This window comes from Ranitomeya variabilis, chromosome 2, assembly GCF_051348905.1.
Source record: "Ranitomeya variabilis isolate aRanVar5 chromosome 2, aRanVar5.hap1, whole genome shotgun sequence".
NCBI classification, from domain to species: Eukaryota; Metazoa; Chordata; class Amphibia; order Anura; family Dendrobatidae; genus Ranitomeya; species Ranitomeya variabilis.
In genome coordinates this window covers 840,509,772-840,534,625 of record NC_135233.1, presented here as the reverse complement: position 1 = coordinate 840,534,625, position 24,854 = coordinate 840,509,772, and the positions used below count along the sequence as shown (strand labels likewise).

The window sequence follows — 24,854 nt, the reverse complement described above, 5'->3', positions numbered from 1 at the left end:
TGCTCTTCTCTACATCGATTTCACAAAGTTACCTGATGAAGATGTTGAAGCCAAGCGCATAGCTACCTTCAAAAGACCTCCTCCACCGTTATCAAAAATTGTTATCCGTAAATTGTAGCATACAGGGAGGACGGGTGCGCCGCAACAGCCATGGCTGGTAACATGGCACCATTCATGTGAAGACAGTACCCCTCGAGCTTATATATCGGGATAGTACCTCTGATGCTGCATATTAGTTAACAAAATTTATCTAGGGGCGAATGTGAAGGGTTAAACTAAGATCAAAATTAAAGCAGGCTTCATTTTGTGCTTTTCAACTCTCTTGCTGTTTTGAGATACATTTTTGTTACTAGGTAAAGTTCACAGCTGTTATGAGACTTTGATTGATCCAACCTGGACAGGACATGAGACTGAGGGTGTAGTGTTCTACGAGAATTTGACGTACAGACTGTTCCTGCATTCTTATAGGTTAAGAACTGTGAGCGTGTTCTTATGCTGATTGGTTTTAGTATAACTTCTATGATTATGAAAAGTGATACACAATAAACGGGGGTCAGAGATCTGCTCGATCCCCCCAAACAGAGACACACGTCTCCGTCTGGTCGTTTTCAGTTGCCGGCAATGCTCTGTAGATCAATTTGAAAATCACTGAGTCAACCGTGAAGGATCACTTTAGATCCTCCCTCAACACCATGATATAAATTCTAAGTAAAGAAAAACGAGTGGCCATCATTGAAATGAAATGAAATGAAGGTCAGTCAGTCCAAAAAATTGGGAAAACTTTGAAAGTGTCCCCAAGTGCAGTGGCAAAAACCATCAAGCGCTACAAAGAAACTGGCTCGCGTGAGGACCGCCCCAGGAAAGGAAGACCAAGAGTCACCTCTGCTTCTGAGGATAAGTTTATCCGACTCACCAGCCTCAGAAATCACAGGTTAACAGGAGCTCAGATTAGAGACCAGGTCAATGCCACACAGAGTTCTAGCAGCAGGCACATCTCTACAACTACTGTTAAGAGGAGACTTTGTGCATCAGGCCTTCATGGTAAAATAGCTGCTAGGAAACCACTGCTAAGGACAGGCAACAAGCAGAAGAGACTTGTTTGGGCTAAAGAACACAAGGAATGGACATTAGACCAGTGGAAATGTGTGCTTTGGTCTGATGAGGCCAAATTTGAGATCTTTGGTTCAAACCACCGTGTCTTTGTGCGATGCAGAAAAGGTGAACGGATGGACTCTACATGCCTGGTTCCCCCGTGAAGCATGGAGAAGGAGGTGTGATGGTGTGGGGGTGCTTTGCTGGTGACACTGTTGGGGATTTATTCAAAATTGAAGGCATACTGAACCAGCATGGCCACCATAGCATCTTGCATCGGCATGCTGTTCCATCCGGTATGCGTTTAGTTGGACCATCATTTATTTTTCAACAGGACAATGACCCCAAACACACCTCCAGGTTGTGTAAGGGCTATTTGACCAAGAAGGAGAGTGATGGGGTGCTACGCCAGATGACCTGGCCTCCACAGTCACCAGACCTGAACCCAATCGAGATGGTTTGGGGTGAGCTGGACCGCAGAGTGAAGGCAAAAGGGCCAACAAGTGCTAAGCATCTCTGGGAACTCCTTCAAGATTGTTGCAAAACCATTCTCGATGACTACCTCTTGAAGCTCATCAAGAGAATGCCAAGAGTGTGCAAAGCAGTCATCAAAGCAAAAGGTGGCTACTTTGAAGAACCTAGAGTATAAGACATAATTTCAGTTGTTTCACACTTTTTTGTTAAGTATATTATTCCACATGTGTTAATTCATAGTTTTGATGCCTTCAGCGTGAATGTACAATTTTCATCGTCATGAAAATACAGAAAAATATTTAAATGAGAAGGTGTGTCCAAACTTTTGGTCTGTACTGTGTGTGTATGTATATATGTATATATATATATATATATATATATAGAGAGAGAGAGAGAGATACTGTATATATATCTCTGTATATATATATCAATATATAAAACAATGTCTCTGTTGCCCATGCGTCTCTAAACAATGTTAAGGATAAAATCATATATTACTTACAAGAAAAATATCATGTTTAAAAAAAAGGAGCTTGAAAAAACTGATAAATCGATACTATGTAAGGCCGAGTGCATTATCCTCCATGTCTGATGATTCTTACACCAGGTCTATATTATGGCACTGTGTAATTGCTTTCTGGACATTGTTTAGTCGATACTTGGCTCTAGTGTTCTAATTAATTGTTTTTGTGCAGGGCTGTTCCTAAGCACTCTGGGCTACCCGTCACATACTTTCTGTACTTACTATACTAAACCGATTCATTTGTATTGCGACCATCAGAACTGCCTTCTTCACTAACATTTTTTCCATTCTTTTGTTTTAGTACAACAAGAGACAAGTGGAGTCATTATTGAATGAACTGACCGATAGTAAGAACAAGCTAGCATATGAGAAAGGGAAGCTTCAGGTGAGATCTTTTGGATCTGTTGTGTTGTGAGAAAGAAATCAGTGGTATCCATTACATTTCCTGGAAACTTGTAGTTACAGGACATAAATCTAGTTTTACGTCCGGTCCACCACGGTCATCTGCATCTATGTAGAGGTCATCTAGAACACTATGGACCGGCTTCAATAAGACTGATGTTGTATATGGCAGTCTGGCTCGACATTTATTCTCAATGAATTAGGAACATCTTTTAACTGGTGTGTGGCTCCTCCAGATATTTTATGCAAAATTTGTAAGGAAATATGAGATATTCAGGTGTTAAGATAGGGTCCTACCCTATAAGATTCATGTGTAGACAGAATTTGGCACTTTATTAAGATGCTAAAGAAATTGTTTGTGTCATCTGAAAAACCGTGTACAAGCTAGATGTTTCAGCCTTACCGACATTTATCAGACATACAGATAGTGAAGCAAAGATATTTAATGGCATAAGGCGTCAATGTTGAGTTGGATTCTTTCTACACTCAAAATGTTCTCCAATGAAGAACATTACCAACAAAGTTTACGTTACTAAAATAGCACAAATATTAATGAATTAGATGGGCGGGATAGGCCAAACCCTGTTCCGCCTGTGCATCACCTATTTTGGTGGAGCTGGCTGGGACCAACGTGAAAACACCAAATATCACAATTTTTTACCTACTTCCGATTTGCTCAAAAATTTTGCAACGAATGAGGTGTAAACAATGTCATGAATAGGGCCCTTTTTCCTCCATTGTTTGGTTAGTTATCCTCCATTGTTCGGTTAGTTATCCTCCATTGTTCGGTTAGTTATCCTCCATTGTTCGGTTAGTTGTCCTCCATTGTTTGGTTAGTTATCCTCCATTGTTTTGGTCATACAGATGATCCTTGTCTTACTTGGATTCTTGCTGATTTCTTTCTTCTCTTCTCTTTCTAGAGCACAGTTCAGCAGTTGCAGTCTGATCTGGAGTCTTTTGGTGAAGCTCATTCCGAGAATTCGAAACTCTGTAAACTGAATTCTGCCTTACAGGCTAGGTTCATACAGGTAAACATTTACACAGTGACAGTTTTATAATGAGGCCTTATGCACATGCCAGTGCAGTGTGGAGGACTCGTCACATCTGAGGCCAGTAACTGGCTGAGCGGACATTTCCAGCCATGTTGTTTACAGCACATGCCTAGGAGACCGACCACTGCTGCTGTGATGAAGCTGGCCAGGCTTACAAGGTAACAACAAGCTCCAGTGAGTCTTGCCAGCTGCACAAGAGTTCTTATAGCCTATAGAAAATAGCTTGTAAGCATTAGGCATAATTCTGCTGTCGAGCAGCGGTGGTCAGTCTCCAAGGCAACAAGCTGTAAACAAAGAAAAGTGTTCGTATTTCAAGAATATCTGAAAATTTGCAAAATTGCTTAAAGTTACAAGTGCTATCTGATAATTCCCATCTATGAAGGTGGAAATAACCTTTTGAGACCATCTTACACATTGGATGAAAATGGTCCGAACCCAACTGTTTCAGCTGGACCTGCCAAAAGTCTGATTTATATGGTGGGGCCTCTCGTCTCTCCACCAATAGATAAGGGGGAGATAAAAATCAAGCAGTTGAAATTTAAAGCCAGTACATTTTGTTTTCAGGGGAGCCAGACACCTCTGTCAATGCATTTATCCCCACTGTCCATTGAAAATATATGTACACTCTGCCAAGGTGAGCGTTCATGCGTATGGGAGAGCCGAGACAGATTGCTGTCGGCTGACAGCAGTATCATGTATATGGCCAGCTTTAGGTTGCTAAGAGTTTCTTTCCCTTTTTGTTAATGTAGGTAAATTCAGAACTTGACTCCAGCAAAATCCGTCTGCAGAGACTGCAAGCAAAATTACAGAAGGTCAGTTAGGATTGCAGTTTGGGAAATAGTTTCTTTTTTTATTTAAAGCAATTGATTAGATGCAGTAGGTGGGTCGCGTCTTCAGTGGGCAGGGGCATCTAGGAGGTGAAACTGCAGCAATCGTGCTTCATAAGAAATTCAATATACTGTAGATCACTGGAGATTGTTCAACTTCCCTAAGGGCTTTAAAAATGTGTTAAAAAAAAAAAAAAATGAAAAACACTTTAAAAACTAATGTAAAATCACTCCCCCTGTTCGAAGTCCTCTACCTCCATCCACTCAAAAAAAGTTAAAAGTAAGCATATTTTGTGTCACTAGGTCTGTAAAAGTTTTATATTTCATATGGAAAATTATTTATCTAACACCGTGAATGCTATAAAAATGTCAAATCTGCAGCTTTTCGGTCACTTTGCTTCTCTCAAAAATTGGAATAAAATGTGATCACAATATCATATTTACTCTAATATGGCACCAATAAAAATAACAGCTCCCGGTGTCATTTTTACGTGTTTATTTATACATGCACAAAAGTATGCTCTCTGATTAGTGTCAGAGGTGCCAATAACGGACTGGAGTCTTTTTTTTTTTCCTGATGTCAATGTTAACTTTCTCTCCCATTAGAGAAGTAAAATCTGTTATGCTGTGGCCCGAAATTCCACCCAGAGAGCTGAGCTTGGTATCAATAGCTATGATTTTACTACATTACTTTTGTAACTATTTGCCATGACACTGTGTGTTATATTATCAACAGACAGAACACGTATTACTTTCTAAAGAGGAAGAGCTTTCATTAGCGGTTCAGGCCAGGGATGAAGCCAAGAAAGAAGAGAGAAGGCTCAGGCAGCAGATTGACACTTTCGAGGAGATGGAGGAGCGCAATGTGAGTGACGCTAATGAGTTTCCATTAGCAAATGTAGGAGAGGACTTCTTTCTAGCACTTTCCTATAACATTCTTCTAACATTCTTCTACTTCTTTCAATGTTTTCCTTATAGAAATCCGTCATTCAGCAGCAACTGTCTGATGTATGTGAGGAGAGGGCTAGAATGTCTGAAACTTTAGAAAATGTCTTGTCCTCTCACTCCAAGCTCCAGAAAGACCTAGAAACACTGCAGACCGAATTAGGCCGGAAAGATAATGACCTACTAAGTTTACACAAAGACAGGTAATGCATGGAGTGTTTTCTGAGTAGACTTATTGATAAGCTGACAAATATTTGGAAAGAAGAGAAGCTGTTAAAATACAGAAATAATAAATGACACATGCCGAAGGTAACAGGGCAGTTAGTGTGGTTTATAGATGTTGCTGCTTCGATACCGGCACCCAAAAGGTGACACTAGTCAGCAGGGTCTTGTCCTAACGACAGCTGCCCAACCTTGCGATTTTTTTCGTTTTTTTCCGTTTTCATTTTCAGCTTTTTCTCCCTTTCTTCCAAGAGCCATAACTTTTTAAATTTTTCTGTCAATAATGCCTTACTAGGGATTGTTTTTTGCATGATGACTTGTACTGTTGGATGACGTATTTTTTTATCATGTGATGCACTGGAAATCGGGAAGAAATTCCAAGTTTGTTGAAACTGCACCCATACCAGCGCCTATTAAAGAAGTGGTCCACTGCAATGTATATTGTGGACATCGATTTAAACCTTTAAAATCCTTTTTTTTTAAATACCTTACATTGACATTTTTGCCTCTGAATGGCGCTATCGCTGCTTGCTCAGTCCTGATCATGTGACCCCCCCAGCTGCAGCCGCCAGTGATATCACGTCAACTTCCACGCTCTGGAAGTTGACCTTGCATCACCGACGCGTGACCCAGTCTCACCCACTCTCCCTGATTTGGCCGGGCTGTGGGGGCAGTTTCCCTGCACGTCACAGCCCAGTATCCAGCCCATCTGCAGGGCTTTGCCAATGAAAGCAGAGGAGAGAGCCTGCATTAAAGGCAGGGACATGACCTTTGACATATATACAAATATGTCAAAGGTCATGAAGTGACTAAAGGGAATCTGTCAGAATAAACCCTTCTAAGCCATCTATATGAGCATGTAGGTCAAAGGAAGCTGAATAACATGATATCTCTACCTGCAATCCGTTGTCTTATTCCACAAAATCTACATTTTCTTATGTGTAAATGAGCTGTGAACATCTCCACCAGAATCTGCCTCTAGAGCTTATTTTAAATGGTGGTGATACCAGTGTAAGACACTTAAGGTACCGTCACACTAAACGATATCGCTAGCGATCCGTGACGTTGTAGCGTCCTCGCTAGCGATATCGTTTAGTTTGACACGCAGCAGCGATCAGGATCCTGCTGTGATGTCGCTGGTCGCTGAATAAAGTCCAGAACTTTATTTGGTCGTCCGATCGCCGTGTATCGTTGTGTTTGACACCAAAAGCAACGATACCAGCGATGTTTTACACTGGTAACCAGGGTAAACATCGGGTTACCAAGCGCAGGGCCGCGCTTAGTAACCCGATGTTTACCCTGGTTACCAGCGTAAAAGTAAAAAAAACAAACAGTACATGCTCACCTGCGCGTCCCCCAGCGTCTGCTTCCTGCTCTGACTGAGATCCGGCCCTAAAGTGAAAGTGAAAGCACAGCGGTGACGTCACCGCTGTGCTGTTAGGGCCGGCGCTCAGTCAGTGTCAGGAAGCAGACGCTGGGGGACGCGCAGGTGAGTATGTACTGTTTGTTTTTTTTACTTTTACGCTGGTAACCAGGGTAAACATCGGGTTACTAAGCGCGGCCTTGCGCTTAGCAACCCGATGTTTACCCTGGTTACCCGGGGACCTCGGCATCGTTGGTCGCTGGAGAGCGGTCTGTGTGACAGCTCCCCAGCGATCAAACAGCGACGCTGCAGCGATCGGCATCGTTGTCACTATCGCTGCAGCGTCGCTTAATGTGACGGTACCTTTAGCTAACAAAGAAAAGCAGATCTGAACGTTATTTAATTGTAAACACAATTGCAGCTCTCACAGCTCCTCTGTATTGCAATACTGACAGCCTGTGAGATGGAAGCTGAAGCCCTGAGAGGAACCTGCAGATCTTGTAATCACACAGAGCTCTGCAGTGAGATCAGGAGAGCAGAGAGCGGCTATTACACATCAGTCGTAGCTCCCCTTTTCTCCTCGCCACGACAGCACCCACTGAGAGAGGGGATCCGCACCTAGGTTTCCTGTTCCTAAGGGAACTCGTGGAGAGAAGAGGATGCCTGGCCTAGATGCCGCTTGCACGGTTACCTTGAGGACGGCAAGGGCTCCAGTCCTGTCTTAAGCTCCCCCCTCTGCTGGCAGGACACCGTGAGGCCAGGTCCGGGGAGTCGCCTAGCTCACAGAGGATAAGTGGAACGCTCGTTGCCTGCGGGAGGGCAAAACACGCAGGTAAGCGCGCGGCCACGCCGTGTTCGGCGGGCGCACGAGCGGGTGTGTAGCCCTGTGAACCTTTCCCCCAGAAGTGATGCAAAAGCTTCCGGGGGGAGAAACTGCACCTGCGCTGGAGTAGCGGTGCTGCGCAGGTGCGCACAGCATTGCCATGACCCAGAAGTGACGAGTATTTCTGGGGCACAGAAGAAATGGCGGCCTCCAGTATAAAAGTCACCGGCGGTGATTTCTCCAGTGTGCAACATGGCATCTCCCAAGGACTCAGCAGTGCCTTCCTTAGAAGACACAGCGATAACAGCACGCAGCCGTACAAGCAGCAGTGGATGCTCCAAGCAGAGTAGATCTTCCACAAGGAGCACTAAGGAAAAAAGATCTGATTGGTCCACATCACAGCCTGTGCCTTCGTCTCCTCCTCTTCAACCGATGCTCTCAGCCCCTCCCGGATAGCTATACAAAGAGGATGTGTCATACATGTATTGAGACCACCCTACATGAAGAATCCTCTATAAGAACAGAGGTTATCAGACTAATGATCAGAGAGGAATTATGAGCCTTAAAAGGTTCTGATAGTATTCCAGAAATAAAAACCAGGAAAAGATATGATTTGCCAAAATCCGACAATACAACGGATAATGAGGATAGGGATACAGATATTTCCCAGGAATTCCTTTCCTCAGATGGGGAACAGGACACATGTTTTCCAACGGAAAGCATTGATAATCTCGTTAAATCTGTCCGAGACACCATGAGTATTACAGATGCCAAAGACCCCAAAACCCCACAGCACATCATGTTCACAGGTTTATCTGAGAAAAAAGACCAACCTTTCCAGTGATTACAGCAATTTAAAAATTTGGTCAATGGGAAAGTCAGGGACAAAAAGGGTTGCCTTCATCATCAAAAAGGCGCTACCCCTTTAATGATGAGGATCTGTCTACCTGGACAAAAGCCCCAAAAGTAGAGGCAGCGATAGCATCCACATCCAGAAAATCCTTGTTACCAGTAGAGGATTCGTGTTCCTTACAAAACCCGTTGGATCTTAAAGCTGATTCTCTTCTAAAGAGATTGTGGGAATCATGTACAGGGGCATTTATACCGGCAATATCCGCTACATGTAAGGCAAGATCCATGTTAGTCTGGTTAAATGATCTGGAGAAAGGTTTAAAAGGTGGTCTCTCCACAGATAAATTAATCTCTTCCATACCTTTTGATTAGAGGCGCTACAGCCTTCCTGGCGGATTTCTCTGCTGACTCTATTCGTTTAGCAGCTAAATCAGCAGGCCTGACCATGGCAGCACGCCGAGCACTTTGGCTAAAAGGAAAGGAGATGCTCAGACTAAATCCAAAATCTGTAGCCTACCATGCCAGGGTGAGTACCCGTTAGGTACAAAACTAGATGAAATTCTCACCAAGGCGGGTGAGAGGAAAAAGGGATTCCCTAATAATTATTTTCCGTCTTATAGGAGAGCAATTCCAGAAACCCGTATTTAATACCGTATTTTCCGGCGTATAAGACGACTTTTTAACCCCTAAAAATTGTCCCAAAAGTCGGGGGTCGTCTTATACGCCAGGTACGGCATGTGCAGGGAGCGATCCTGGATGTTCCCAGGGTCTGAAGGAGAGGAGACTCTCCTTCAGGCCCTGGGATCCATATTCATGTAAAAAATTAAGAATAAAAATAAAAAATATGTATATACTCACCCCTCCGAGAAGCCTGGCTGTCACCACTGCAAGCATCTGCCTCCGTTCCTAAGAATTGCAGAGCGTGAAGGACCTTCGATGACATCACGGTCAGGTGACTGGTCACATGAGCGGTCATGGACCAATCACAGGCCAGTCACCTGACCGTGACGTCATCGAGGGTCCTTCATGCTCTGCAATTCTTAGGAACGGAGGCAGACACTTGCAGCAGTGACAGCAAGGCTTCTCGGAGGGGTGAATATATACATATTTTTTTTTTTTATTCTTTATTTTTAACATGAATATGGATCCCAGGGCATGAAGGAGAGTCTCCTCTCCTTCAGACCCTGGGAACCACACGCCGTATAAGATGACTGGGCGTATAAGATGACCCCCGTCTTATACAGCGGGCATATCCCAAATTCCATATTTTATATGGAAAAGTTGGGGGTCGTCTTATACACCCAGTCATCTTATACACCAGAAAATACGGTATTTGAAAGGATTTTAGGAACCAGGACCGCTGGGCCAATAAAGAGACCAAACAAAAAGGTGCATTTTTCAGAAAACGTCCATTTAGAATGGAAGACAAACCACGTTAGAACAGACTTACCAGTGGGTGGTAGGTTGTCCTTTTTCTGCCAACAATGGAGAGGAATAACATCCAACTCATGGGCAACTAGCCTCGTAACTTCAGGCTTAAAATTAAAATTTGCCCAGGTCCCTCCGGACACCTTCCTGTTGACTTCTCTAAAATCCCAATCTCAACAGGGGTTTTTGGAGCAGGAAATAAGAAGTCTTTTATCCAAACTGGTTTTAGCAGAAGTCCCGTTTCATCAAAGGGGGAAGGGATTTTACTCCCCTTTATTTTTAGTTCCAAAACCAGATGGGTCATATAGAACTAAAATAAATCTAATGAAATTTAATATCTTCTTAGAAAACCAGACCTTCAAGATGGAGTCTATCCGATCCACTATAAAACTTCTGTTTCCTAAGTGCTTTATGGCGGTCCTCGATCTCAAAGATGCGTATTACCATCTACCAATTTATATCGAACATCAACAGTATCTTCGTGTGGCGGTCATGATGAAAGGACAAGTATGTCATTTCCAATATACAGCAATGCCCTTTGGATGGTCAATAGCTCCCAGAGTCTTCACCAAATTAATGTCAGAGGTGATGTCATACTTGAGGTTAAAAGATACTCTTATAGTCCCATACTTAGACAACTTCCTAGTGGTAGGAAATTCCCCCTCAGTGTCAGCAATGCCTGTTTGATACAGTCTCATCTTTGCAGGAATTGGAATGGTTAATCAACTGGGAAAAATCCAGATTGTCCCTAACAACCCGCCAAACATTCCTAGGTCTTCTCCTAGACTCCTTAAGTCAGAAGTGTTTCCGTCCAGAATCTAAACAACTGACAATAATGAATAAAGTACAATCAGTAGTCAGTAACCCTACAATTTCCCTCAGGGAAGGTATGTCCCTTCTTGGTTCCTTTACATCGTGCATGCCGGCTGTCCTATGGGCTCAGTTCCATACTAGATGGCTACAGTATACCATACTGCAGGAAGAAGAGAGACTACAGGGTTATTTAGGAAGTTGTCTATCCCTACCAGTAGAAGTAATTGAGTCTCTTACCTGGTGGCTAGAGCCAGATCATCTCGTAGGTGGGGTTCTTTGGGTAGTTAAACCTTCAAAAACAATTTTTACAGATGCCAGTCCTAGAGGTTGGGGAGCACATCTAGGAGATCAGATAGTTCAGGGGCAATGGTCTATTAGTGAGTCAAATGATTCCTCTAATGAAAGGAAACTAAAAGCCATCAATCATGCCATATGTAAATTCCTTCCGCAGTTACAAGGAACACACACAAGAGTACTATCAGACAACATGACATCCGTCGCGTACATAAATAATCAAGGAGGAACTATATCAGGAGCTCTCATGTCTATAGCAGACGACATCCTAACAATAGCTGAGAAACATCTTCTATCCTTGTCAGCTCTGCATGTCAGGGGAGTAGACAATTCCAAAGCAGATTTCCTCAGCCATCACACCCTGCACCAAGGAGAGTGGGTACTCAACTGTCGCATCTTCAGGATGATAACAGAGAGATGGGGCACACCCGAAATAGACCTTTTCACGACAAGGAGCAACAGAGAAGTGGAAAAATTTGCTTCTTTGTTTCTGACGGACAACCTCAATATTCTCAATGCCCTCCAAGTCCCATGGACATACTGGCAAGCATATGCATTTCCTCGAATGATAATCCTACCGGCAGTCATCAGGAAGATAAGGGAGGACAGAGCAAATGCGATACTCATAGCACCATTTTGGCCCAAGAGGCCATGGTTCTCCTGGCTTCAGAGCCATGTCAATCTCGGATTTGTGGATTCTCCCGGATGATCGGGATCTCCTGTCCCAGGGGCCCTTCCACCACCCTCATGTGAAGGGCCTTCGGTTGACCAGCTGGAATTTGAAAGGCAGTTACTAAGACGAAGAGGCTTTTCAGAAAAATTAATTGATACCCTTCTACTGAGCAGGAAAACGACCACAACAACAATATATGTAATGGTATGGTGGAAATTTCTTAGTTTCCACTCAGCAGGTCTGTCCAAAGAAATTCCCATTCCCGCTAGCTTAGAGTTTCAACAAAAAGGGCGTGAATTAGGCTTATCCGTCAATACTTTAAAAGTACAAGCATCTGCTCTAGGGGCCTTATATAGTCACAATATTGCAGGAGACAGGTGGATAGCCCGATTCATTTCAGCATGTCAAAGGTAAGAACTAGTCCAGATTCCCCAAATACCACAATGGGATCTCAATCTAGTCCTCGAAGCCTTAACAGGGGACCCAATCGAGTCACTGCACTCAGCCCACATAAAATACGTCTCCCTTAAGACATCTCTTCTGGTGGCCCTAGTGTCAGCAAGAAGATTAGGTGACATTCAGGCATTATCGATAGATCCTCCTTTTCTGTCAATATTCCAGGATAGAATTGTCCTAAAAACAGACCCTTCTTACTTGCCTAAAGGAGGCACTAAATTCCATAGGTCTCAAGAAATCTTCCTTCCTTCCTTCCATAATAACCCCGAAAATTAGAAAGAAGAAAAATACCATACACTAGATGTGAGAAGGGCTATAATAGCTTACTTAGACAGAACTAGCCGATGGAGGAAGAGCAGGGCTTTCTTTGTTTCCTTCCAGGGCCATAAGAAAGGATCTGAAGTCACGAAAAGTACGTTATCCCGGTGGATTCGGGACGCTATATGCCTGGCTTATTCATCAGAATGGGAGAATCCGCCTGAGGTCAGAAAAGCACACTCCTCCCGAGCGATAGCATCATCCTGGGCTGAAAGAGCGGATGTCCCAATTGAACTAATATGTAAGGCCACAACTTGGTCTTCTCCTTCTACCTTTTACAGTCACTATAAATTGGACTTGTCTTCCTCTCCTGACTTAACTTTCGGTAGATCAGTTCTTAACACGGTGATCCCCCCCCCCCCAAGTGATTGTCTCTGAAAGTCTCTCAGTGGGTGCTGTCGTGGCGAGGAGAAAAAAAACTGATTACTTACCGGTAATAGAGGAAAAAAATCATCCCTGAGGAAGGAGCACGTTCCCTTGCTCCGAAACGCGTAGGAATTGGCCCTCTACACTCTCCATAGGCTGTCACGTGAGCTATCACGTGTACGTGACGTCACGGAAGGTCCTGCGGTCAGCAGTGTACCTATCAGCCCAGCCGAGCAGCGTGCAGAGACTGCACAGAGATAACGAGTGCGAGATTTTCTGTTACCGGCCGGGACAGTATCTGCACCTCGTAAATCTAAAAGATTTTGTTGCCAAGCCTGCAAAACAGACTGCATTGACCTTGGATTACATGAACGAACAGAACATCACCAAGACACAGCGGAGAAAGACAACTATATCAGCGGTCGTACCTTTCTGGTTCCTTCATCACCAGGTTATTACACATATGTTTCTATTATATTTATTCGTAGTAGTTTTAATGAGTTTATGAGTCATTGCCCACATATGGTCCTCTTACCGTTTTGACTCCAGCGCAGATAGTTTTTTTTCCTCTTTTAATTGATTATTTATATTGTCACAGTTGGTAGTACTGTGCAACTATCAGCTGCAGGTCTCAAAGGTGTGTTAGCGCTTTTTGGTATATATATCCTTATACTTACCGGTAATACTCTTTTATAGAGCCACGACAGCACCCACTCACTTCCCTCCCTAATGGTTGTTATGCATAGAGCACTGATAAGGGTGAGTGGTTCAATTAGTTAGTCATACTTAGTTAAGTAAATATAAATAAAAATATTGGATTGCCTACTAAAACTGGTGGGCGGTTCCTCTCATTCTCTGTAACCCAACTGTGGGAGCGAGGGGGGCCACCCCTTTTATCTCTCCATAGGGTTTTCTGTTCCTAGGGGCGGATCCCCTCTCTCAGTGGGTGCTGTCTTGGCTCTATAAAAGAGTATTACCAGTAAGTAATCCGTTTTTTCATTTATAATAATCTCTGGAGGCAGATTCTCAAGCAGATAAGTCTGTTGCCCACAGCCCTGAACAGCTCATTTACATATGAGAAAAACAAGATTTTTCTATGGAATACGACATAGGATTGCAGATATCAAGGTATGATTTTTTTTTCACGTTTCTGTGACCTACATGCCTATATAGATCACTTAGTGGAGTTGATTCTACTGACAAATTCCCTTGAAATATAAAATGTCACGTAATCCCAACAACCTCTTCAGATGCACTGTCTTTAATCCCTGGTGGCTTGATGTAGAGATGACTTTGTGAATCCAATGACTTGAAGCAAATTTATAATCACAACAGAAGAATGATCCATCTCCACCTCAGCTGGGTCCACTTTCTGCTGAAATCATGTTTGCCTCATCAAGCTTAGGACATTAGCACACAAAGAATTCCTTTAGCTTATAGGGTTAAATAACACTTCCAGTAACTCAATAATAGAATATGAACATCAAAAAATTCCTTTATGAGCTATTTAAAGCAAAAGGACCAAAGAGTATATTTGGAAAAATATATTTTATTACAAAATTCAATACATTACACAATTAAAATTCAGAGCAGCACTCACTAAGGCCGGTTTCACATTTGCGGTTGAGTCCGCAGCGTTTCTTCCACAAAATCCGCATGCGTTGTGTATTCCTATATTTAACATTAGGGACGCATGTGTCTGCGATTGGTAGCGTTTTGCCGCGTTTGACGACGCATGCGTTGTTTCGTCGTCTGCGGTTTGGCGCGGTAAACACTACATGTAGTAATTTTAGAGGCGTCAATTTGCCGCCTAGAAACGTATGTGGTTGTTAGCAGAAGAAATGCGGCAAAAAAACGCATTGCTGTCTATATGAACGCATGCGGCCGCAAGCACATTCGTTTGCTTGCATTCGTGAACGCCTGCGTTGCACCAGAGAAAAACATGTCTATACACTGATAAGCCAACCCCCACATACAAGGTGATAAAGGGAGGGAGTGGACAGTTGCAGGTCACTACTCAGCAGACAGAGAAGCAGAGCAGACGCAGGCAAGAACCTTGGAGGAAACAAGACCCTGAACAATGTGAGTATATCCTAGCCAATGCCTTTATTTTCTATTTTCTGTCTCTACATGTCCTAATTTCTGCCATTTCTTTCTTTCTGCATGCATCAGAATGTCGTCGTCTTCTGATGAGGAGCAACGTCCTGGGCCTTCTCAAGCCGAACATGTCATTGAAGTGAGTACTCACCTCCTCAGATTGGTAAGTATTCACTGTCACATCTACACATATGACAATTTTTTTTCCTTTTTTTAGAGCACTTCTTCCACTGCGGCAGAGGGTGAGCAGGAGCAGCGGGTTCATGGTCAGGTGTCAAGGCGGCAGCGTGTAAGTATACCTGGGTGACTGTTTACTGTATCCTCACTTTAGTATTCTTGAATCTTCCTTTCTTTACTTTCCTCTTTCTTTACATTTTTCTTCTGGACTCTTTTTTTTTTTTATCTTGACTTTCCTTATTCATGCCATTTCTCAGCCTCTGTTTTCTTTCTTTTCCTTATGTTAATGTATACAACATTTAATGTCTTCATTTATGTTTTAGGTTCCAGAACGGGATGAGGACCTCATTGACAACGATATCCTCATCTCCCTGGTCCATGAGTGAGTCCTGTTGTGGGACACCCGGGTTCCACAGCACTCAAACAACATGACGATCCGGCGCCTATGGAATGAGGTGGCCAAAGCGATGTGGGATGGCTGGGACAACGCCCCGACTCTGGTCCGAACTGCATTTTGTAAGTATTGCAATGCAGTGTGAAGCAGCAGAGACCTTGGCCGTGCTCACACAACTGTGTGTGATGAGAGAAACTCTCAGGAGTTTCTCTCATCACACACAGTTGTGTGAGTACGGCCAAAAGTACATTGTCTAACCATTATGTTTTGTTTTTTCAACAGTGCTCAAAGTCAAAACATGTTGGCGTTCGATGAAGGACCGCTTGAACAAGGACCTGCGTCAAGAGAGCCGTGTTCCCAGTGGTTTTGGAGCAAGGATCCGAAAGTATAAATACCATCGTATTCTGGCATTTTTAAGACCGGTCCTTGCCCAGAGAATGTAAGTATTTCTCCTGTGCATTAGGTTGTGTTGTATTGCCATAATCTGTATGTTTCTATTCAACAGGAGTTGGCATTTATTCAGTTTTTGGTACTATTTTTTTTTCCTTTGTTCACAGCACATGGAGCAGCACTGTTGACCCAGGTTCTGGAGCGGTCCTTCATCAGACAGCCACGGACCCGTCCCAGCCATCCAGCAGGGCTGCAGCAAATGGGCCTGCCACACTAACTGGAGACCAGGAAGTTGGTCCATCCGGTGTGTTCCCCTTTTCCAGTCCTCTGCCTCTGCCCCTTTTTTTTGCGCTCCTCCCGGCAGCGGCAGAGGGCATCGGACAGGTCACTCATGCCTGAATTTTTGCTCGGTTTTTCACGATGGACTCAAGGCTTTGGGTGACCGACTGGATATTGCCATTAGCCATATGAATACACGTATCCAGGAGGTCACCAAAAGCCTTGACCAAGTAAAAGCCGACCTCCAGAGGCCAGCACATCATTTTTTAAAATCAAATTGAACAGGGCATGTCGGAACACCTTACTCCTGATCTCCAGCTTAGTGTCATGCAGGCCTGCAATGCTGCTTAGGTGCAGGCTATGCAGCAGAGTCGGTATTTTCAGCAGACAGTGGCGGCATATCCACCTGTGCCAACACTGTCACGATTGACCTCAATGCTGACCTCTGCTGCATACCACTGCACGGCCACCTCCATTCCTAGCACTGCCGGACACCACTACAGCACCACCATGCTGAGTGCTGTAGGACAGCCTACCGCCACCAACCAACCACTGCTTCTGCTTGGACCTCCTCCACTGACACCACGATGCAGCAGCAGGACCCTGGCATGGCCTTCCGCTCCACCACGATGCAGCAGGACCCAGGCATGGCCTTCCGCTCTACCACCACCACGAGGCAGCAGGACCCAGGCTTGGCCTTCTGCTCTACGAGCACTATGGACCCTGGCATGGCAGCACGCTCTACGAGCACTATGGACCCTGGCATGGCCTTCCGCTCTACGAGCACTATGGACTCTGGCATGGCTGCACGCTCTACGAGCACTATGGACTCTGGCATGGCAGCACACTCTACGAGCACTATGGGCTCTGGCATGGCTGCACGCTCTACCAGCACAGTGCAGCCGGACCCTGACAGGTCACCCACCACGACCATGCCACGACAAATGAGCCCACCGAGGCTTCCCAGAACACGTCGATCCCAGAAAGGGAAAAAAATAAAAAAAATTATACTTGTATTTTCTCCATAATCTCTTCATTCTGCTTAGTCTGTGATTAGTGTTGCAGACTGAAGAGAAAATGGTGGCAATACAATGCAGAACTATACTCAACAGGTCAGGTGTCCAAAAACTCATTAGTTAGGACACCTGACCTGGTGAGTAGAGAAGTGCATTGTATAACCTCCTTTTTCTCTTCAGTGTACGTAATCTATTTCACACAAAGTGAAGGGACCATGGCGGTCATACAAGGCATATCTATGCTCACCTGGACATGTGTCAGAAATAGTGAATTCAGGCTGTTATATGTGCATCATGAATTCATTATTTCTGACTCCTGACTTGATGAGTATAGATCTGTTTTGTATTAAACAGCCATTGTCTCTGCAGTCTGCGTCCAATGGATATTGCAGAACAGAATCAGGACGCAATGACGTCAACAACCTTACCACTAAAACAACCTGGCTGCCGTCACACTAGCAGTATGTGGTCAGTATTTTACATCAATATTTGTAAGCCAAAACCAGGAGTGGAACAATTAGAGGAAAAGTATAATATTAACATATTTAGCACCTCAGCATATATCACCCACTCCTGGTTTTAGCTTACAAATACGGATATAAAATACTGACCAAATACTGCTAGTGTGAGGGCAGCCTTGGTTTGTAGAGGAAATACATAGGCGACACGGTCAAGATACCAAAAAATAAAGTTTATTAACAACCAATTATTTGTAACATTTAAGAAAATAACTGGTACAGACAAAATCCCAACAGGACATTTACACAACATTGTCCTGCCATGACACACGTCCAATATCTGATTAAAAAAAGGCAGCAAATTGGTCCCTATGGGATTTGCGGTACTTGCCATGATCTGGCAAATGCGGTACCATACCTCCCAACTTTTGAAGAAGGGAAGGAGGTATAAAGTTTGCGGCGCGCGTAGTGTGCCGCGGCAAATTTTAGGCCACGCCTCTGACCACACCCATTTCACAACTAGTCACACCCATATCCACGTCCCAACCACAGCCATTTAGCACTGCTGATCACACTGTTTTATATACAATGATTATAAACAAAAAAATATGGACACACAGTGCTCCATACTGTATAATGGCCACACACAGTTCTCCATACTGTATAATGGCCACACATGATGCTCAATACTGTATAATGGCCACACAAGATGCTCCATAGTGTATAATGGCCACACATGATGCTCCATAGTGTATAATGGCCACACATGATGCTCCATAATGTATAATGGCCACACAGTGCTCCATACTGTGTAATGGCCACACAGTGCTCCATACTGTATAATGGCCACACATAGTGCTCCATACTGTATAACGGCCACACACAGTTCTCCATACTGTATAATGATCCCACATGATGCTCAATACTGTATAATGGCCACACATGATGCTCCATACTGTATAATGGCCATTGGCCACACATGATGCTCCATACTGTATAATGGCCACACATAATGCTCCATAATGTATAGCGGCCACACATGATGCTCAATACTGTATAATGGCCACACACAGTTCTCCATACTGTATAATGATCCCACATGATGCTCAATACTGTATAATGACCCCCCCCCCGTATGCATGGCTCATATCCCCCCCCTCCTGTATGCATGGCTCATGTTCCCCCTTCTGTATGAATGGCTCATATTCCCCTTCTGTATGCATGGCTCATATTCCCCTCCTGTATGCATGGCTCATATTCCCCCTCCTGTATGCGTGGCTCATATTCCCCCTCCTGTATGCGTGGCTCATATTCCCCCTCCTGTATGCATGGCTCATATTCCCCCTCCTGTATGCATGGCTCATATTTCCCCCTGTATGCATGGCTCATATTCCCCCTCCTGTATGCATGGCTCATATATATCCCCCCCCCCTTATGCATGGCTTATATTCCCCTCTGTATGCATGGCTCATATTCCCCCTCCTGTATGCATGGCTCATATATATCCCCCCCCCTTATGCATGGCTTATATTCCCCTCTGTATGCATGGCTCATATTCCCCCTCCTGTATGCATGGCTCATATTCCCCCCCGTATGCATGGCTCATATTCCCCCTCCTGTATGCATGGCTCATATCCCCCCCCCCCCCCTCCTTTATGCATGGCCCGGTCTGTTGGGAGGTGACCCAGGACTTATATTCCCCCCTGAATGCATGGCTCATATATATTCCCCCCCTTATGCATGGCTCATATTCCCCTCCTTATGCATGGCTCATATTCCCCCCTGTATGCATGGCTCATATTCCCCTTCCTGTATGCATGGCTCATATTCCCCCCCCTGTATGCGTGGCTCATATTCCCCCCTGTATGCATGGCTCATATATATTCCCCCCCTGTATGCATGGCTCATATTCCCCCCTGTATGCATGGCTCATATTCCCCCCTGTATGCATGGCTCATATATATTCCCCCCCTTATGCATGGCTTATATTCCCCCCCTGTATGCATGGCTCATATATATTCTCCCCCTTATGCATGGCTCATATTCCCCCCTGTATGCTTGGCTCATATATATTTCCCCCCCTTATGCATGGCTCATATTCCCCCCCTTATGCATGGCTCATATTCCCCCCCCCCCCGTATGCATGGCTCATATTCTCCCCCCCCCCCCCCCCCCCCCGTATGCATGGCCCGGTCTGTCGGGAGGTGACCCAGGACTTATAAAAAAAAAAAAAAAAAAAAAACTTGCGCATTGTCCCTGCCCTAGGCACGTGCCCTCAAGTGCCTAGTGGCAAATACGGCCCTGGTCGCTCCTTAGCCATTATGTAATTGTGCAGAACCACACAGGCTTTGACCACCTCGTCGACTGTCTCCATTTTTAGATTAATGGCTGTTGCAAGAATGCGCCATTTTGACACTAGAATCCCAAAGGTACACTCTACTGTTCTTCAGGCCCTGGTCAGTCTGTAGTTAAAGATCCTTTTAGGGTATGTGTCCACGTTCAGGAAACGCTGCGTTTTTGACGCAGCGTTGTGCCGCAGCGTCAAAAACGCAGCGTCCAGATGTTACAGCATAGTGATGGGGATTTTATGAAATCCCGTCTCCACTATGCATTAAAAAACGCATGCGGAATTCCCGCAAAAACGCACATGCGGTGCGTTTTTTAAGAACGCAGCATGTCCTTACATAGCATAAAAAACGTAAGACAGCGCAGGTGACCTGCCAGTGACCTCAGGTGCAGATTTGGTCAGGATTTTACTTGCATAAAATCCTGACCAAATCCTGAAACAATCCTGAATGTGGACACATACCCTTAGTGTGGTTCAAGTCCCGACTGGAATATGGCTTCAGTAGGTTTTCACACATTTGAAAGGCCTCATCCCCAACCATAACAAATGGCATTGGTGGGCATTGAGTGTTGGGGAGAGGTCGTGGCCGTGGAAAATAAAAATTTTTGCCATACAAACGGTGGCCCATATCAGAGTTCTTAAAAGTCTGGGAATCGTTGCCACGGCCAAAAGCTCCAATGTCCACGGCAATGAAGCGACAGTCCGCATCGGCTATTGCCATGAGCACAACAGAAAAATATTTTTTATAATTAAAGTACTCCGATCCTGTTCTGGCTGGTTTGATAATGCGGATGTGCTTTCCATCCCCCGCTCCCAAACAGTTGGGGATATCACACACTCCAGAATTTTTCAGCAATTGCCATCCACATGTCCGCGGTGGGTAGGGGTATAAACTCATCACGGAGAACATTCCACAATGCCTGGCAGGTGTCCGCAACTATTCCAGACAGGGTGGAAATTCCAAGCCGGTATTGGAAGTGGAGGGATGATAATCTCTCTCCGGTTGCCAGAAATCTGGAAGAAAATAAAAAAAATAAATAAATTACAATTAATTCTATTTATGGTGTTGTTATGCTAAAGACATAAAGGAAAATTCAAAAAAATACATGTCAGAACACCCAAAATTAGAACTGGCATTTGTTTAGATTTGTTACATACCTTAATGTAACCAGCAGACGTTCTTCTGGTGTAATCGCTCTACGGAGCTGGATGTCCTGTCTCCGTATGGCTCCTTGGACACGAGCAAGCAAATCCCGGAAAGAGTCTTGCGACATCTTTGTATATTCTGGGAATTTGTCCAGGTTGGCATTAACCCCTTCCTGACATTTGACGTACTATCCCGTCGAGGTGGGGTGGGCCCGTATGACCGCCGACGGGATAGTACGTCATCACCGATCAGCGGCGCTCACGGGGGGAGCGCGGCCGATCGCGGCCGGGTGTCAGCTGCATATCGCAGCTGACATCCGGCACTATGTGCCAGGAGCGGTCACGGACCGCCCCCGGCACATTAACCCCCGGCACACCGCGATCAAACATGATCGCAGTGTACCGGCGGTATAGGGAAGCATCGCGCAGGGAGGGGGCTCCCTGCGGGCTTCCCTGAGACCCCCGGAGCAACGCGATGTGATCGCGTTGCTCTGAGGGTCTCCTACCTCCTTCCTGGCTGCAGGTCCCGGATCCAAGATGGCCGCGGCATCCGGGTCCTGCAGGGAAGGAGGTGGCTTACCGAGTGTCTGCTCAGAGCAGACACTTGGTAAGCCTGCAGCCCTGCACAGCAGATCGTCGATCTGGCAGAGTGCTGTGCACACTGCCAGATCAATGATCTGTGATGTCCCCCCCTGGGACAAAGTAAAAAAGTTAAAAAAAAATTTTTCCACATGTGTAAAAAAAAAAAAAAAAAAAATCCTAAATAAATAATAAAAAAAAAATATATATTATTCCCATAAATACATTTCTTTATCTAAATAAAAAAAACAAAACAATAAAAGTACACATATTTAGTATCGCCGCGTCCGTAACGACCCAACCTATAAAACTGCCCCACTAGTTAACCCCTTCAGTAAACACCGTAAGAAAAAAAAAAAAAAAACGAGGCAAAAAACAACGCTTTATTACCATACCGCCGAACAAAAAGTGGAATAACACGCGATCAAAAAGACTGATATAAATATCCATGGTACCGCTGAAAACGTCATCTTGTCCCGCAAAAAACAAGCCGCCATACAACATTATCAGCAAAAAAATAAAAAAGTTATAGTCCTGAGAATAAAGCGATACGAAAATAATTATTTTTTCTATATTTTAGTTTTTATCGTATAAAAGCGCCAAAACATAAAAAAATGATATAAATGAGATATCGCTGTAATCGTACTGACCCGAAGAATAAAACTGCTTTATCAATTTTACCAAACGCGGAACGGTATAAACGCCTCCCCCAAAAGAAATTCATGAATAGCTGGTTTTTGGTCATTCTGCCTCACAAAAATCGGAATAAAAAGCGATCAAAAACGGTCACGTGTCCGAAAATGTTACCAATAAAAACGTCAACTCGTCCCGCAAAAAACAAGACCTCACATGACTCTGTGGAGCAAAATGTGGAAAAATTATAGGTCTCAAAATGTGGAGACGCAAAAACTTTTTTGCTATAAAAAGCGTCGCTGGTTTCACACTTGCGTTTTTGTCTGCAGCGTTTTTTGCACAAAAAAACGCATGCGTTTTTTCCCTATATTTAACATTGAAAACGCATGCGGTTTTTTTGTACGCGTTTGGTCGCGTTTTCAAACGCATGCGTTTTTTTTCTGCATGCGTTCATTTTCAGAAATACAACCTGCAGTATTTTCTTGCGTTTTTAAGCACATGCGTTTGTTTGCGTTAAAAACGCATGCATTTAAACACACTGAAAAGCCACCCACCACCATCAAGGTGATAAAGGGATCCAAACCCTAACCCTAACTCTACCCCTAACCTCACCCCTAACCGTTTAATGAACATTTTCTGACAGTCATAGTGCCACGTATTTCAGTGCCACGTATTTCAGTGCCACGTATTTCAGTGCCACGTGTTTCAGTGCCACGTATTTCAGTGCCACGTATTTCAGTGCCACGTATTTCAGTGCCACGTATTTCAGTGCCACGTATCACGTATTTCAGTGCCACGTGTTTCAGTGCCACGTATTTAAGTGCCACGTATCACGTATTTCAGTGCCACGTATTTCAGTGCCACGTATTTCAGTGCCACGTATTTCAGTGCCACGTATTTCAGTGCCACGTATTTCAGTGCCACGTATTTCAGTCACGTTTAGGGTTAGGGTTAGGGGTAGGGTTAGGGTTAGGGCTAGGGTTGGAGGTAAAGTTAGGGTTGGGGCTAAAGTTAGGGTTGGGGCTAAAGTTAGGGTTAGGGTTTGGATTACATTTACGTTTGGATTAGGGTTGGGATTAGAATTATGGGTGTGTCAGGGCTAGGGGTGTGGTTAGGGTTACCGTTGGGATTAGGGTTAGGGGTGTGTTTGGGTTAGGGTTTCAGGTAGAATTGGGGAGTTTCCACTGTCCAGGCACATCAGGGGCTCTACAAGCGCGACATGGCGTCCAATCTCAATTCCAGCCAATTCTGCGTTGAAAAAGTAAAACAGTGCTCCTTCCCTTCCGAGCTCTCCCGTGCGCCCAAAAAGGGGTTTACCCCAACATATGTGTTATCAGCGTACTCGGGACAAATTGAACAACAACTTCTGGGGTCCAAGTTCTCTTGTTATCCTTAGGAAAATAAAAATTTGGGGGGCTAAAAATCATTTTTGTGGGAAAAAAAAGATGTTTTATTTTCACGGCTCTGCGTTATAAACTGTAGTGAAACACTTGGGGGTTCAAAGTTCTCACAACACATCTAGATAAGTTCCTTGGGAGGTCTAGTTTCCAATATGGGGTCACTTGTGGGGGGTTTGTACTGTTTGGGTACATCAGGGGCTCTGCAAATGCAACGTGACGCCTGCAGACCAATCCATTTAAGGCTGCATTCCAAATGGCGCTCCTTCCCTTCCGAGCTCTGTCATGCACCCAAACAGTGGTTCCCCCCCACATATGGGGTATCAGCGTACTCAGGACAAATTGGAAAACAAATTTTGGGGTCCAATTTATTCTGTTACCCTTGTAAAAATACAAAGCTGGGTGCTAAAAAATCATTTTTGAGAAAAAAAATAAAAATTATTTTCACGGCTCTGCGTTATAATCTGTAGTGAAACACTTGGGGGTTCAAAGCTCTCAAAACACATCTAGATAAGTTCCTTAGGGGGTCTACTTTCCAAAATGGTGTCACTTGTAGGGAGTTTCAATGTTTAGGCACATCAGGGGCTCTCCAAACGCAACATGGCGTCCCATCTCAATTCCAGTCAATTTTGCATTGAAAAGTCAAATGGCGCTCCTTCCCTTCCAAGCTCTGCCATGCGCCCAAACAATGGTTTACACCCACATATGGGGTATCAGCGTACTCAGGACAAATTGCACAACATTTTTTGGGGTCCAATTTCTTCTCTTACCCTTGGGAAAATAAAAAATTGGGGGCGAAAAGATCATTTTTGTGAAAAAATATGATTTTTTATTTTTACGGCTCTGCATTATAAACTTCTGTGAAGCACTTGGTGGGTCAAAGTGCTCACCACACATCAAGATAAGTTCCTTAGGGGGTCTACTTTCCAAAATGGTGTCACTTGTAGGGGGTTTCAGTGTTTAGGCACATCAGGGGCTCTCCAAACGCAACATGGCGTCCCATCTCAATTCCAGTCAA

The 24,854-nt window shown here is 44.4% G+C and overlaps 1 protein-coding gene across 6 annotated transcripts in view; it reads left to right on the top strand.

The window, feature by feature from the left end:
* Positions 1–24,854, top strand: part of CCDC150 (coiled-coil domain containing 150) — a 200,571-nt gene that overhangs the window by 143,507 nt on the left and 32,210 nt on the right. For all 6 annotated transcript variants that reach the window (XM_077290128.1, XM_077290129.1, XM_077290130.1 and 3 more), the window contains 5 exons: positions 2,391–2,474; positions 3,412–3,519; positions 4,293–4,355; positions 5,107–5,235; positions 5,349–5,518. In XM_077290128.1, coding sequence (XP_077146243.1) covers positions 2,391–2,474; positions 3,412–3,519; positions 4,293–4,355; positions 5,107–5,235; positions 5,349–5,518 — 554 coding nt within the window. The remainder of the gene's footprint in view (positions 1–2,390; positions 2,475–3,411; positions 3,520–4,292; positions 4,356–5,106; positions 5,236–5,348; positions 5,519–24,854) is intronic.